The sequence below is a fragment of the Rhodotorula paludigena genome (assembly GCF_050403205.1).
Source record: "Rhodotorula paludigena JCM10292 DNA, Rt_paludigena_JCM10292v1_ctg52, whole genome shotgun sequence".
NCBI classification, from domain to species: Eukaryota; Fungi; Basidiomycota; class Microbotryomycetes; order Sporidiobolales; family Sporidiobolaceae; genus Rhodotorula; species Rhodotorula paludigena.
In genome coordinates this window covers 100,278-115,625 of record NW_027481406.1, presented here as the reverse complement: position 1 = coordinate 115,625, position 15,348 = coordinate 100,278, and the positions used below count along the sequence as shown (strand labels likewise).

The 15,348-nt window shown below is 65.0% G+C and overlaps 4 protein-coding genes across 4 annotated transcripts; 3 read left to right on the top strand and 1 right to left on the bottom strand.

Annotated features, from left to right (window-relative positions):
- Window positions 1–51: 51 nt before the first annotated feature.
- Window positions 52–2,829, top strand: JCM10292_005584 (nucleotide pyrophosphatase/phosphodiesterase family protein; the record flags this gene model as incomplete). Its single annotated transcript, XM_076651529.1, has 11 exons — window positions 52–372; window positions 508–878; window positions 971–1,031; window positions 1,092–1,153; window positions 1,215–1,341; window positions 1,434–1,590; window positions 1,670–1,879; window positions 1,969–2,046; window positions 2,115–2,266; window positions 2,372–2,469; window positions 2,529–2,829. 11 exons carry the CDS (start codon window positions 52–54, stop codon window positions 2,827–2,829), a joined length of 1,938 nt encoding a protein of 645 aa, XP_076502946.1.
- Window positions 2,830–3,369: 540 nt separating this feature from the next.
- Window positions 3,370–7,238, top strand: JCM10292_005583 (uncharacterized protein; the record flags this gene model as incomplete). The annotated part of the gene is made up of 6 exons (XM_076651528.1): window positions 3,370–3,387; window positions 3,574–3,609; window positions 3,730–4,162; window positions 4,238–6,925; window positions 6,995–7,133; window positions 7,196–7,238. The coding sequence occupies 6 exons, from the start codon at window positions 3,370–3,372 to the stop codon at window positions 7,236–7,238; spliced, it is 3,357 nt and encodes a 1,118-aa protein (XP_076502945.1).
- Window positions 7,239–8,961: 1,723 nt separating this feature from the next.
- JCM10292_005582 (BRCT domain-containing protein) lies at window positions 8,962–11,874 on the top strand (the record flags this gene model as incomplete). Its single annotated transcript, XM_076651527.1, has 2 exons — window positions 8,962–11,226; window positions 11,287–11,874. The coding sequence occupies 2 exons, from the start codon at window positions 8,962–8,964 to the stop codon at window positions 11,872–11,874; spliced, it is 2,853 nt and encodes a 950-aa protein (XP_076502944.1).
- Window positions 11,875–12,319: 445 nt separating this feature from the next.
- On the bottom strand, window positions 12,320–15,339 carry JCM10292_005581 (putative asparagine synthase; the record flags this gene model as incomplete). The annotated part of the gene is made up of 7 exons (XM_076651526.1): window positions 12,320–12,994; window positions 13,057–13,713; window positions 13,768–13,839; window positions 13,897–14,220; window positions 14,283–14,461; window positions 14,518–14,774; window positions 15,326–15,339. 7 exons carry the CDS (start codon window positions 15,337–15,339, stop codon window positions 12,320–12,322), a joined length of 2,178 nt encoding a protein of 725 aa, XP_076502943.1.
- Between the last annotated feature and the right edge of the window lie 9 nt (window positions 15,340–15,348).

Here is a 15,348-nt window from a genome sequence, read left to right as displayed (position 1 = left end):
TTTCCCGATCACTGCTCCCGCTCGGCGCGATAGACACGCTCGGGGGAGCCGATGGCACCCTCGGTACTCCCGCAGTACGCTTCACTGCCTGGAGAGTCGAGCGTCGCGCTGCCGCTCGCGCGGCTCTCCACCGAGCGGGAGCCGCGATCCAAAAGCGGCGCTTCCGCCAGCACCCTCGACGTGCCCGGCCGTTCCGACGACTCGCCCGAGGAGGAGACAGAGTACGAAGATCGGGATGGCCGAGACCCTCGGCGAGGGTTGCTCAGCGGCAAGGACAAGGCGGACCTCGACAGAGAGGACGAGGACGACGAGCTCGACGAGGAGCTCGTGCGGGCTGAGGCAGGACACAAGCCCTCGAAGAGACCACTATCGGTACGATGGTCCTTCCTTCCGTCGCGCTCGTCGACGACTGTCGCAGACAACCATGCCGTCCTGAGCGGATGTTGGAAGGGCGGCGAATTCTGGAGGGCAATCTCGAGACAAAACTGACGTTGTATTGGCATACAGTTCACTCTGCGAACAGTGGGCTTCACGGCGCTGTCCATTATCGTCGTAGTGCTTCTCGCGGGCCTCTTCCATCCCTCCTCTCCCTACGCCCACTCCCTCTCTTCCTACCTCGGCGGATCTTCCGGCGTCTACTCCCCCTCGGCTGCATCTTACGCACCAAATCCTCTGCCCGCGGATGGCAAGTTTGGCGACATCCCGTTCGCCAAAGTCGGGCAAAGCTGGGACAAGAGCGGCAAGACGCCGACCTGGGCTGGCGGAGACTGGGGCGAGAAGGACTACGAGGCGGGGCTGAAGGCTGGCGGAGGAAAGCGGTGGAACGGGACGCATTGGTGGGACCCGACGGTCCTCCTTGTCTCGCTCGACGGCGTGAGGTGGGTTGCCCAAATTGTCACTGTCGGGCGAATGCGACTCGCTCGCCTCGATTGTTCTGCGCTCTTGACTCACCTTACATCGTGATTTACAGGGCTGATTATCTGGAACGGGGCATGACGCCGCACCTGCTAGACATCTCGCGCAAGGGTGTCGTGCGTGCTTCGCCGGCTCAAACCCGTTACCTTTCCGCTGACGGTGCCTTCTTTGCCCAGCGTGCCAAATACCTGAAGCCATCTTTTCCGTCGCTCACCTTTCCGAATCACTGGTCACTCCTGTGTGTCGCTTTATCGCCTCTACCACATCTACCTCTCGCTCACCACTACATCGTCTTGCAGCACCGGCCTCTACCCCTCTGCACATGGCATCGTTGCCAACGACTTCTGGGACCCATCGACCCGTGACGAATTCGAGTATACGGAGCCGAGCAAGAGTTGGGGGAGCGAGTGGTGGGGCGGAGAGCCGGTGAGTCCAGAGCTTTCCGGTTTGGCGTCTCTCACCGGAGGCTGGCGCAAACCTCCTTGCGGCTGCTCTTCTCACATACTTGGATTGCGCAGATCTGGGCGACTGCCGTCAAGAACAAGCTCCGCTCAGCGGTCCTGATGTGGCCTGGCCCGCCCGTGATGGAGAGCGGCATCAAGCCGTCCCTCTTCTACCCGTTTATCAACAAGTTTCACTACCACAAGAAGGTTGAGCGTGTCGCCAAGTGGCTCGGTGCGTGCTGTTCCTGTCGCTCGGCCAGCAAGTTCCCCTCGCCCAGGTCCACAACTAATCTGAACGCTGCATCACGCAGACATGGACTTTGCGCATCGCCCGCACCTCATGGCCGTCTATGCGCCCGAAGTAGACCAAGCTGGGCACCGCGTCGGCCCGCACGGAACGACGACCGAGAAGGCGCTGCAGATGGTCGACGAGTTCGTGCGCCAGCTGTTTGACGTCGTCGACGCGCGCAACTTGACCGACATCGTTGACGTGGTCGTCGTGAGCGACCACGGCATGGCTGGTGCGTGAGATGCCCTGGAGCAGGACCTAGCTTTGCTTCAAATGGCCGCTTCACTAACTTACCCCTTCCCGCTCCGCTCCGCTGGACAGACACCAACATGAAGCGTCTCGTGTACCTCGACGACATTCTAGGCGCCGACGACTTTGCTCGTATCACGCACAATGAGGGTGCGCTTTTCGCCGGTCTCTCGCAGCATCTCGCACCCAGACTGACAGCGTGTCCCGGTGTACATCAGGCTGGCCCTCTGCTGGACTGCGCTTCGCTGAAGGAACAGACGAGTCTGCTATGCTCGCCAAGCTGCAACGCGCGGCGCAGAAGCCGAACAGCGGATTCGACTGCTACACGCAGGAAACGATGCCCGAGCGGTGGCACTTCACGGGACACAGAGTACGTTGCACGAGCTCCTGCGTGCTTGTTCAGGATGCTGCATCTGCGAGAGGGGTAACACCTGCTTCCCAGCTACGGTGCACTGACGATCATGTCCTCCTCCAGCGCATTGCGCCGATCTACTGCGTCCCGCACGTCGGCTGGGCCATCACGAGCCACCACGAGCTCGAGGTTGTCATGAATGGCAGCTACGCCATCAAGGGGTGCGCTCGACCTCAGCCGAGATGACCGGCGAATTCTCTGACTCGTCTACGCTTCGCAGCGCACACGGCTACGACAACGACGACCCTCAGATGCAAGCCATCTTTGTCGCGCACGGACCGTTCGCCTCGCGGCTGAAGATGACCTCGCGCTTCTCCCGCCGAGCGACCGCGCTCGAGCGCGATGCGATCCCGTCCGACCCGGCGACGACCGTGATCCCCGGGTTTGCCAACACCGAGCTGTACGAGCTCGTCGCCGAGCTGCTGCACATCCCCGTCGAGAGCCGAGCGCAGACCAACGGCACGAGTGGATTCTGGGACCAGTACCTCGTCCCGTTCGACGACGAGGGGATAGACGGCTAGACGCCAGGTTGGACTCGTGGCTTGACTCTTTCACGCTTGTCTGTTGGATGGTTCACACTGTGCTTGCATGCATTCCATACACTCCTTGTTGTTCTCGCTTTCACGTGCGGTCCGCGCCGGACCTGCTTCTACGCCGATCTTTCGCGCAGGAGAGAGGCAGAGGGCGACGATTACTTCGATCGCTCCTCTTTGCGGACTCTGCGAGTCCTACGTGAGCAAGCGGGAACGGGCGCGCGCGAAACAGCGCGGGTCACGCGCAGGCTCTGGGCGCCTTCGCTCGTTCGAACGGGCGCTCCCCCACCCGCCGCCCGAACTTGTTCTTGCCCTCGCTCCCCGCCTCTCTGTGCTTCCTGTGCGGTGTCTGCTGCACGTGCTCGAGCTCAGTGCACACCAGGGCTCTTGCAGCTCGCACGCGCCGCGGGATCACCGGACTGTGGCCCCCACCTGGACCGGGCGCTTTTCCTCGTCGACGCGCTTCCCGTGCAACACTTCTCTCGCCCTCATCGGCTACTGCGCCCTTCCTCTTCTTCGCCGAGTCGCATGCAGCAGAGCAGCCGGGTGCGTCCCCTCCCGCCGCCGACACCTCTGGCAGACTGCGCGCGGTGGTCGCTTGCGCGCCGGCGGCCTGGCCTGGGCCCCCTCGCGCTCTCCGACTTGGAGTCCCCCGCCCCCGTCTCGATTTCCCTCTGCGCCGCTGACCCCGCTCACGCTCTCGTGCTCGCCCCCACCGCTTCGCGCGCGCAGGACTCTCTTGTTGCGACTGCCTCGATCTGGTCTCGGGTGCGTCCGCGCCTCCTCCTCGGCCCCAGGCCCCACCCGAGTCGTCGACGCCCAGCTGACTCCCGGTGCTCTCCTCCCGCGTTCTCCCGCCCGCCTCGCGCCTGCTACGACTGCCAACAGCTCCCGAACGAGGAGAAGGCAGCTGCCCGCGGTCGCGTCTCGCCCGCGTCCACCTCGACCGACTCGCTGTCCGTCAGCATCGGCGCGCCTCCTCGCCCGCCTCTGCCCTCGTCGCTCGCCGACCAAGTCCCTTCGCCGTCTGCTGCGCCCGCCGCCGCGCTCAAGCAGTACGCGTCCTCGCCTAGGTCGAGCATCTCGAGCTCGAGCTTCTCGCCGACGCCCGACTCAGATCGCTCGCCGCGTGACCGTCTCGCCGCGAGCAAGGCCTTGGGGCCCGCCCCGCCGACGCGCCTCTCGCCCCACTACTCGCACTCGCTGGGGCTCTACCCAGACCCGAGCAGCCCGCGCAGCACCTTCATCAGCCTTGGAGGCGTCCCGCGTGACCCGTACGCCGACACTTTGTCCCACCTCCCCAGCGGGGTAACGGCTCCAGGTGGGCTCTTCTCCCTCTACACACCTGAACGGCGTGATCGAAGGCCACATCTGACGCGCGTGTGTGCTTGTGCAGCCTCTGCCGACACCCTTTCGCCGCCTGTTGCAGTCTCGCAGCCTGCGCCTGCCCCTCCTTCTTCAACCGCCTCGAATCAGCCCCTTCTTGCCGAGATCTTCTCCGGCAATCCGCGCCCGCACTACCGCGCTTCGTTCTCGACCCCGGCACCGGGACCTTCGCTCGTGCCGCATAACGGTCACGGCGCTTCGCCTCGTTCAAACGGCAGCGCCCTTCTCAGTCCTCCCAGCCAGACCGACAACCGCCCGAGTTACTTTGCTCCTCCGCCGCCCGACTCGGCTCACGGACGCGCTCGCAGCCACTCGAGCCTCGGAATTGAAAAGCCGGCCTCGCCTATGAACATGAGCGGCAATAACGCCATGGGCAGCGGGAGCAGGGCGCCTGGCGCAGCGAGCGGTGCGGCAGACCAGCATGGCTTTCGCCCTTCGTCGACCCTTCCTGGTGGCGGAGGGCATTTCTCGGCGTCCCTGCCCACCACCTCGGCAGTTGGCTCGCCCACCTACGCCACATCCTCCCTGATGGGTGGTCGCGAAATCGGCGGCGGTTCGCCTAATCGCGCTTCCGTGTCCGGGTACTCGCCCTTCGGACCCTCCCTCTCGACCGGACTCGGCTCGACGGGCGCGAGCGCGCTTACGGGCGGATCCGGCGCAGCTGACTCTCAGTCTGGCTGGCGCCCGTCGCCCGGCAGCGGACTCTCGCACTCATTCGGCGCAGGCTGGAACGACGACCTGCTAAGCGCGGGCACCGGCGGCGACCATCGCTCGAGCAGCGCGGAGCGGGACGGCCGCTCGCGCTTCCGCGACCAATGGTCGTCCGCGCCCTTCTCGCAGACGCCGTCGCAGCAGGCCGTGCTGTCCTCGAGCGCGAGCTCGACGAGCACGGGCGGAATCGGCATGAGCAACATGAGCCCGTTCACGCGCGACGGCACGCGCACGCTCGCCGACCTGCCCGCGTCCGTCTCGGGCGCGCTCGGCGGCGACGGAACGTGGGGCACGGGCGGGCTCGGGCCTCCTGGAAGCGGAGCGGCGTACCGCATCAAGCGCGAGTACTCGCTCGGCGCGGTCGGGAGCGGACGCAAGCGCAGCGACTCGGCGGCGTGGGGCCGCTCGGGCGCGCTCAAGGAGATGGACAACGAGGATGGCGATTTCGACCCAGACGACGTCTTTGCGCCGCCGACGCGGAGCGGCGCGACGAGCCGCAGGCACTCCTTTGCCGCGTTCGAGCCGCCTAGCCGCAGCGGGACGAGCCACCAATTCGGGTTCCATCTCCCGCTCGATGGCGGTGGTACGTCGGGTGGAGGAGGCGGAGCAGGTGCGGGCGGTTTCGGACCGCTTGTCGACCAGTCCTCGGCGTCGCCTTCGAACGGGTGGAAGAGCGGGCTCGGCAGCTCCGCCATCAACGACGACGACCTCGCCGCCGACCTCAACTCGCTGCACCTCAACCTTGAAGCGCACGTCGCTGCGACGGCACACGAGCCGTCAAAGGTGGCGAGGTTCGCCCAGGTCGGTAGCATGCCGGCCGACTTCCCGCCTGCGAGGTCGTCGCGCGAGCTTGAGCACTCGAGGTCGCCCCCTCCGCATCGCGTCTCGGGCGCTCCGACCGCAGGCTCTGTCGCGTACAGCCAGGCTCCCCCGTCGACTTCGCCTCGTGCGACCGCCGAACCGTTTATCCCTTCGCACCCGCACTCCACCTCCGCCGCCTCTCGCTTCCTCGGCTCGCTCCCTGCCCCGACTCCCCTCCCGCCTGCTACGACGCCTGCGACGGCCGTCGCGACGGCCTCGCCTGGCTCCCGCTTCGATTTCTCGTCGGCGCCGCGGCAGCCGGGTCCGCCTGCGCCGTACCAGCCTGCCCAGCCGCAGGCCCGCTACGGCGGGTTCGGCGGACTCCCTCCTCCCGTCCCACCTCCCTCGACGCAGCACCAGTACTACACGCCCGGGCCGGCTACCGGTCCCCTGTCGCCCCGTGGCCTCTCGGGCCTCCCGCCAACGCTTCCTTCTCAGCACGCGCCTTCCGCCTTCCCAGCGTTCGGCTCCTCCACGTTGCCGCCCCCACACATCCCGCACCAGTCCCAGCAACAGCTCGCGCAACCTCCGCCCGGCTACTTCAACGCGCCGCCGCCACCCCCGCCGCACGTTGCGCATCATGCTCTTCCGCCCGGCGCGCCGTCGCTCACGACGCAGGCGCAGAATGACATGAATCTGGGTAGGGGCGTCCCGCTGCACGCCATCCCGCCCGATGCGCCGCTGTGTATCGTCGGATTCAAGGCCGGACGCAAGGACCTCTTCTTCTGCGAAGACCCGAACCTTCGTCTCGAAGAGGGGGACCTCGTCATCGTCGAGGCCGACCGTGGCCGCGACGTCGGCAAGTACATCAAGAGCTGCACGATCGAAGAGGTCCACAAGTTCCAGCAGCACCTCGTCGAGCTCGCGCTCGGCCAGCTCGCCAACCCGAACAATCAGGCGCACAACGGCGGCGTCGGCGGCCCGATGGGTGGCGGGCCCGGCGGCGGTGGCGCAGGTGGTGGCGCGGGCGGTGCGGGCCCGGCGCAGCTCGCGCGCATGACCAAGGAGTGCCAGCCCAAGCGCATCTATGGCAAGGCCGGGCCGGCCGACACGCATGCGCTTCTCGCCAAGGCGCAGGATGAGATCAAGGCGCTCGCGCTCGTCAGGAGCAAGGTCGCCCAAAAAGGTGCGTCGGCTCTCTGCGCTTCCGACCGGTCTTGACTGGGCTGTCGCTGACCATGCCTGACGTGCACAGGCCTCCCGATGGAGATCCTCGACGCCGAGTGGCAGTGGGACCGCCGCAAGTTGACGTTCTACTACACGGCCGACCAGCGCGTCGACTTCCGCGAACTCGTGCGCGAGCTCTTCAGGATTTGGAAGACCCGTGTTTGGCTGTGCGTCCCCGTGCCTTTGATCAGCAGCCTCGAGCCACGCTGACGCTGCAGGCTCATTGCAGGTGCTGCCTTGACCAGCAACAGCCGTCTTTCGACATCAAGTAATACACACCCGCTCCATTCCTTTCTCTCGCCTCATATACTCCACCCAAGACGTGCTCGGTCCCGCTTTCGTTGTGTTCAGTTCCTGTACCGTCTATGCCGTGCCGTTTCCGTCCCTTGTGTCCACTCGCAGCCTACACGCCCATCGTCCAAGAGTCGCCCTTCCTCTCTTCGTCCCGTCGCAATCCCTATATCGAGGTCCGGGCTGAACTCCGCCTTTTCGCGGGTATGCCAAGTCCCGCCGTTGTGTTCTTCCAACAAAGTACTCCGCGTAGACACCACCCACGCACACTCTCGTTCTCCTGCTCGCTCAAATCTGCGAGAGTGCAGTCAACAAACACCCGCTTGTGCAGATCCTCTCGCTTATGCGCCCCGACAGCGAGACAAGCTAAGAGAAGACAAAGAATGAGCAGCGACGAGACCGAAGAGCGAGTGACCTTCTCAAACCACGTCGGACGATAACTCTCTCTGGTCTTTCGGCTCTCTTTCGTCGGCAGTGTGTCTGCAGCACATGTTCTCGAAGCTCTCTGCATTGGGTTTTGCGAAGGACTCGGTCGCGCGGGCTTCGATGCGGTACCTGAGACGCTGAGAGCAGCAAGGCCAAGAAAGCCGACGTGGACTTGACTGACGCCGAGCGGACCGCGGCCAGGACGGCAGTTGCAGACAGATGCTGAGCTGAGCTATGCGTAGGACGACGCACTCCAGCGGCAGTACATCCCGGCAGACATCGACCGCAAGATTCAAGGGCAACTGCTCTCCTGCTGGTAGGGTTGCTGAGGGACTCGGCAATCGACCGTGCACGGAGAGCCACTGATTCCACTCGCCTGCAAACTCGTGCTAGCCGCGGACTACAGTGGAATTGAGCAAGTTCGGAAAATTGGACGGCGTAACGCCCCAAGCAGCGACAAGAGCCGGGTCTGCTCGCATGTTCCGGCGGCTCGTGACGCGTTCGCGAGACTGTGCGATGGCACAAACGAGACGAAAGTCGGTTGAACGAGCGACTGGGACCAACAGACAGACGACGAGCGGCTCGAGGCAGGTAGAAGCCGAGAGAAACGACGATTCGGCGCCTGAGGAGAGGAGCGCGCACTGACAGTGGCAGTCGCTTTCAGCGCACACTCACAGATGAACCCGCCACAAGTGCGAGCGCGATGGGCGCCGGTCGGCGGATGCGGTGCGTCGCAAGTCGCAGCGGAATTCAAGGCCTTTGCACTCGGTGCAGGCCCGGCAAGAGCAGACGGGCTGAATGGGACGCTGCCCTCCGAAGCAAAGCGAGAGCCCTGCCCGCACAGCAGCGAGGAGGCTTAGCTCAGTCGTCGCAACACAGAAGCGGAAGCAAGAAAGAGCACAGCGCCGATCAAGTTCGACGGCGTCAAACTTCGGCGAGCCGCGCACAGCAATCGCACTGTCAGACTGTGTCGGTCAAAGTTCGCGAAGGGGGAGAGGGCGGAGGTGCGAAATGTTGTCTCGTCGGCGTGCGGCGCTGCGCCCCTCGTGGAGACGACACCGCTCGTTTAGCCACACTCGCTCTTCCGGCTGGCTGCTCTCTTGGACGGTACTATACCGAGTACCAGGTGCCTGCGTTCAGCTTGTGCGGGTCCGCAAGCGGCTCGAGAGGGCTCCCTCCGCCTCGTCCTCCGCTTCATTCAACGGCCGTCCTCCCGTGCGTGGCTCGATCCTCCCGGGGCCTGCGAGTGGCTTGAGGCTGACAAGAAGGGCTCCGCAGATGGCCTCGTCTAGCCAGTCTCGCGTCGGGGGCCCTTCACACGCTCCGCTACCTCGAGTGACCCGTTCATCATCGAGGCGCAGTCTCGCAAACATCGCCGAGGAGGCCGACGCTGCGGCGCTCGCGGGAACAACTAGCTCCAGCAACCTCGCACGAGGCCCTCCGCCCGGCATCAGTGGCTTGACACGCTCTCGCACCGCCTCCGAGTTGAGCACCGCCTCGTCGTCGCGCACCCGCTCGAGCGCCACATCCAGACCTGCAGCGCGCCAGTCACTCTCTGTGTCAACTGGAGGCAAAGCCAGCGCGGTGCCGGCCAGCGCGCGCTCCCGCCGCGTGCTCGGCGACTCGAATGTCCCCACTTCGGCCGGTTCATCCAACTCTGCGGCGGGCACAACGCGCCCTGTCAAGCCCATCGCGAGGCGGTACAGCGCGGCCGAGGCGAGTCGCATGACGGGCATGGGCGTCGTGCGCGCCGGGCCAGCCGTGCAGGGTCAGCGCAGTCCGCGCAAGTCGCTCAGCTCGACTTCGCTCGCTGCGAGCGGGTCTGCGGCGCCGCGTGCCAGACGGTCGAGCGGCATTGGCGCTTCGTCGATGACTGCGGGCGGCGGGGCGTCGAATGACCCGTTCTCGACGGCGTTCGTCAGGCCGACTTTCGACTTCGAGGTCAGCCGCGAGAGGGAGGTCAGGCCGCCGCCGGCTTCGACGGCGATGAGGAGGACCGGCGAGGGCTTCCCTGGCGGACTGGTCACGCTTGCAGAAGAACCTGTGCAGGCGGCTCTGAGCCCCTTTGACCTGACCTCGCCGAAAAAGCAGCGCTCTGTCCCGGCGACCGCCCCGCCAACGGCATCCTCTCGCGGGCCCGAAATCTTCGCAGATGATGCGGCGATGGACGTTGATGACGAGGCGGCCTCAAGGTCAACCTCAAACCAGCTCTTGCCGATCCCTCCCTCTTCGCCAGTGCGCGGGGCACTCTCGCCGCGCTCGCTCATGGGCAGGCCCGTCCTCACGCGCAAGCGCGACGCACTCGAGTCGGGCTCCGAGTCGGAGGAGGATGACATCGACTTCCTCAGTCCGCGCAAAAAATCGGCGAAGCGGATCCACCTCTCGGCGCCTTCACCTGTCGCTGCTCCCCCACCAGCTCGCCCGTTTACTGGCCCCGTCGACGAGGATGCGACGCCCCGTGCGCCTTCGATCATGCCGCGCAGCCCACCGCCGAAAAGGCGGCTCGTGCAGCCGCCGATGCAGGCTGGCTCGGCAGCGCCTGTTGCGCGCTCGATGCCTACCTCGGTCCCGATGCAGCGTGGCGGGCGCTCCTTCCCCTTACCGAATCTCACCGCCATGCCGCCGCCTCCGCCTTCGACGGCCACCGCTTCGAGGACGTTCACGGGCGCGAGGCCACTTCAACTCGCCAGCTCCGCCACCGCTTCGACGAGTACAGCACCAAGCGCAAGCAGCCGCCTGCCTCGCCCGGCTCGTGTCCCTTTGGTCGCCGATGCACCGACTGTGGCTGCCGCGCACCCTCCGTCTCGCTCGACTGCGCCCCCGCCCGCCGCCGACGACTCGATGGCCGTCGACGAATCGGCGTCGTTCGCCGGCGCCGACGTCTCCTCCCTCTCGACTGCGTCGGCTTCTACGACAACGTCCACGCGCTCTGAGGAGACGGCGCGGCGCCTCGCCAACTTGCAGAGCATGCTCAGCCGGCTGCAGATGCCCAAGCCGAGCGGATCCGGTACGGCGAGCCGCCGCGCGAGCGCCGAGAGCGCCACGAGCCTACAGGCTGACTGCGAAGCGCCGCTCGCTGCTGAGCCGCAACGCCGCACGAGGGCTTCGCTCGGCTCGGTACCAACGGCGTCGGCGGCGGCTACGACTTCCCACGTCGCGCCTCTCCTCCCCGCCGGTCCGACCGCCCGCCGCAGAAGCAGCATCGTCGCGTCTCGACCGCGCGGAGGCATCGTCAACACGGCCACCGAGACGCCGCTCGGCGATGTTTCCATGTCGTCTTCTACGTCTGCGATGAGCCACTCGCACCGTCGTAGCAGCAGCATCTCGTCAACGACCCTGCCATCGGCTGCTTCCTCGTCTTTCTCGCTCGACGCTGCGGCGGAGAAAGCCGCCGGCGTACTCGGGGCTGAAGCAACTGCAATGGCGAGGTCGAAGGGCAAGGCGGCCCTCCAGGGCGTCGTCGCCTTTGTCGACGTCCGCACGGCCGAGGGTGACGATTCGGGCATGATCTTCGTCGACATGCTCAAGGGCTTGGGTGCAAGGGTGCGCAGCCTCCCTCTTGCGCCCGCTTTTCCTTCGTACTTACCAACTCGCCTGTCACAGGTCACGCTCCGCCCTTCGTCTCTGACCACGCACATCGTCTTCAAGTCTGGCCGCCCATCCACGCTCTCGTTCCACCGTACCGCCGCGCCTTTGACCCGGCCCCACCTCGTCGGCATCGCCTGGGTCGTGCGCTGCGCCGAGCTCGGCGCTCGCGCCGACGAGGCACCTTTCCGCGTTGAGGACGCCACCGCTCCTCTCCCTGGTACCGGAAAGGAAAACGCTGGGTCTTCGGTCGGCGGAAAGGTCGACATTGCGGCCAAGACGGCGCAAGCTGCTCTCGGACTCGGCGGTGCGCCGGGCGGCAAGGGCGAGTCCCACGGCGCAGGCGGGTCCAAGCGCCGCAAGTCGATGGAGCCCAAGGCGCTCGCCGCGCTCGGCTCGAGCGTCAACGGCGGCGATGCGAGCTTCGGCACGGGCTCGTCCGGCGCGACCTTCGCGGCGAGGGATGCGGCGCTCAAGGCGTCGATCGCTGCGTCTATCGAGCGCGCGAGGCGCAAGAGCCTTCAGTTCGCGCCCAAGGTCGGCAGCCCGCTCGCCAAGCGCGTCTTCGTCATGCCCGACCTCCCGCCCGCCGAGGAGGACGACTGAATCTGCGTGTCCAACGTCCGCCTCCCCTCTCTTGTACATCAGGCATATTTCCCTCACCCGAGTCGTTCTCTTTCGCCTTTCGCGTCCGTCATGCCGTTTTCTCGGCTCTGCCCTTGCTGTGCCCCACCCCCTTTGTCGTCAATTCCGTAACGGCTTTGCGCCCACGCCTTCCTCGCATTCTGCGTTATGACACGTTTGTTAAGCGTTGAGCAGCATGTGGTCGCACGAGAGCAGCGGACCGCGATTCTCCTTGGTAATACTTGAGCGAGCTGCATTTCATTCCGGCAGGAGCAAGGCGAAACTTCCCTCTCGTGTCATTCCGGTCGATCGTTCGCAGCGCTCGCTCGATGTCGCTCGTTGAAACTTCAGCTTGTGACTCATACGTCTGCGCATCTCAATCGAATTCCGGATCAAGGGGACAGACAATATGAGGCCACACTTTTCGCTATTCGAGCAGATCCGTTCCCTTTGCCCTGCCGTCGCCGAGCGCCATCTTGGCCGTGCGCGCGCCAAAGTGAATCGCGCGCTTCTTGTTGCTCGACGTGCGGCTCAACCCGAGCTTCTTCGCGAGCAATCGCAAGAGCATCTTGTCGCCCGTTCCCTCGGGGAAGCGGAAGTCGCACTTAAGCCACACGGGCTGCCGCGCGAGGAAGGCGACCACATGCCCCGCGAGGAACGGGTAGCGCGCCTCTTTGCCGTGCGTCGACAAGATGCGGTCGTCCCGCCCGAGATTGCGCGTGGGAAGTCGATCGAGGTCGAGCTGCAGCTCGGCAATGAGTGCGCCCCAATTCTGCGGCGGACTTGGAGATGTCGAAGGAGGCTGGGCCGGCGCAGGCGGTGCGGAAGAGAGCGGGGCGGATGATGCTGTGACGCTGACAGATGGAATGCGTGGAGAGGTAGGCGCTGCAGGAGTGGGCGGCAGAGGCTGGGCGAATGCTTTGCGATGCCGTGCATACCCGCCGAGCAGCTCGTCGGCGCCGAGACCGCTCAGCAGGACGCGGGCGCGGGAGTGGTAGGGTGTCGGTGGGGGAAGGTCGGCGGCGCCAGCGCCACGGGCGGAGTCGTGCTGAGAGAGATGGCCGATGCCGCGCGCAGCAAAGTAGAAAGCAATCGAAATGCTCTGTGAGGGCAGGACCGTGAGTACAGAGATAAGTGCTGCTCAAATAGCGTGAGACGACGCACGAGATCCATGACGGTCTTCTGCGGCTTCATCAAGTCGATGACCGTTTGCCGGTGCTCGAGCGTCTCCCGGTAGGGCACGTTGACTTCAACGAGATTCCACCGCCGTTTCGGCTTGATCCGCTTGAGCTCCTCCCAGCTGTCGCGAGCGGTAACGCGGTCCGGCACGTCGTAGATCTCCGAATTCGGAGGTGGCGGGGTGTACGTCGCCCCGTCTGTAGTATTGGACGCGGCAGGCGCCGCCGCGGTCGGATCATCAAGCTCCATTGCGTCGGGCTCGTCCGCGCCGTCGGCGCGCTCCTTCCCCTTCGCACTTCCACCCTTCCCCTCCTTCGCGGCGATTGTTCGCGGGTTCTCGAAAGCGACGGTAATGAGGTCGATTGCCTCATCCTCGGGCAAGACGCGGTCGAGGACGACAGCGAGCACCGAGCAGTCGAGGCCGCCGGAAAAGAGGATGGCGATGCGCGCGTCTGGCGCGGCGGGCACGGCCGGAACGGTTGAGACGCGTGTGCGCACGGCGCGTTCGAGCTCGGAGAGGAAAGACTGGAGGAGGAGGGCGAGTTGCGAGGTAATAAGCGGTTCGGAGGGGTTGCTGGGAGAGAAGGGCGTGAGGCTGCCCGATTGCGGGTGCGAGGTGACCAGGCGATCAAATGGGTAGACCTGCAGATGGTCCGCTTAGTTTTCAAACGCTCAGATGAGAACTGAGGCACGAACGAGGATGTCAGGCGATAATCCCATTGACTTTGGGTACCGAGGATATGAAGAGAGGCCACGACGACCGTCGACCTGCACAGTGCCGAAGTGAGCCACTATGCGTGCGAGCGATGTTGGAGTACCACGCACCAGCCAGGACTTCCCCTTCAGGTCGTGTAGATGGTAGCAGTGTACCGCATCGCAAGCAACCTCTTCCCAGTCTTGAAGCGGGAAGTCGGAACCAGGCGCATTTGAGGCGAGAAACAGGTAGGGCGAGGCGGGAGTCGGTGGGTGGAAGAGAAGGGAGCGTCGGCCTAGAGGATCTCTTGCGAAGTAGACGCGTTGGGTCGATGCCTGATAGTAGACGAAGGCGTAGGGCCCTTCGATGTCGTGGATCGCGGCAAAGAAGTTGGATGGGCCGTAACGCTGTATCTGGTCGAAGAGCCTTTGCCCGTCGTTCTCATGCGGTGAAACCTGGGAGAAGAGAACGTCAGTGGCGTGAATGCAGCTTGCTTCAGCACGTGTCATCCGCGCACCTCGAGCCCGTCGAAGATCTCGCCGTTCCACAGCAGCACATCGCCGTTGTCGGAGACGAACGGCTGCATCGTGAGCGCGTCGCCCCGCATGTGCAGCACCGAGGCGTGGAAGCGCATCTCGAAATGGAAGCCCTTGCTCGGCCGCACATGACGAATGAGCGTGTTGTGCGCGTCGGGACCTGTGTAAGACACCGTCAGCCTCGCTAAGCAACGTAGACGAGCGAAAGAGGCGCACCTCGACTCTCGACAGCCTTGACGACGCCCTCCCACGTCTCACTCGCGTCGAGGTACTTGGTCGGCTTGCTCCCGTCTGCTAGCCGGATGCCATACTCCGGGTCTTCCTCGTCCATTCCCACGTCCAGCGACTCGAACGACATGGGTGAAGGTGCCGACCCATTTGAACCGGGCGAGGACGCCGAATCAGAGCCAATCGCGGTTGGGCCCGATGCGCGGTACGAGGTGCTTGATCGGATAGCGAAGGCGATGCCGCACCTGCACCAAGCACGATGCTGCGTCAGCGAGGAATGAGTCGGGCGAGCTGCGAGAAGAAGGCCTACATGTCTTCTCTTCTCCCAAAGGCGCTGAGGTGCCTCGCGCAAACGTCTGTGGGGCTCCGCCCGTCAAGTGTTGCTTGCGAGGCTGTTGCGTGAGCGATAGACTACGTCCGAAGAAAGACGCCGACGAAGAAGCGAGAGCGCCGAACTGAGTCTCGGATGGGCCGGCAGGAGGTTCAGAGCCTTCACGGAAGTGAGCAGCGCGTCCGTACACGCTCTTCTTGCCCGCCGGTGCGGTGCCGAGCGAGCGACGGATGTCCGAAAGTGCAGGAGGAGGGGGAGATCCTCCGCGGTGGGGGACAGCGACGCCGCAACGCCCTCCCCTGAGCCATACGCGAAAGCACCGTGTTCCTCCGGCGCACGAGCATGGCGAGGGACAGTCTCGACGAGAGACTCCTCAGGGACCGCGCTGGAAGTAAGCGGGACTGTGCACGACCTCGACGAGCGCAGCATGAACCAATGCTAACAATAGGTGGTCGCATGCCGTACCGAGCAATGCACATCATATCTGG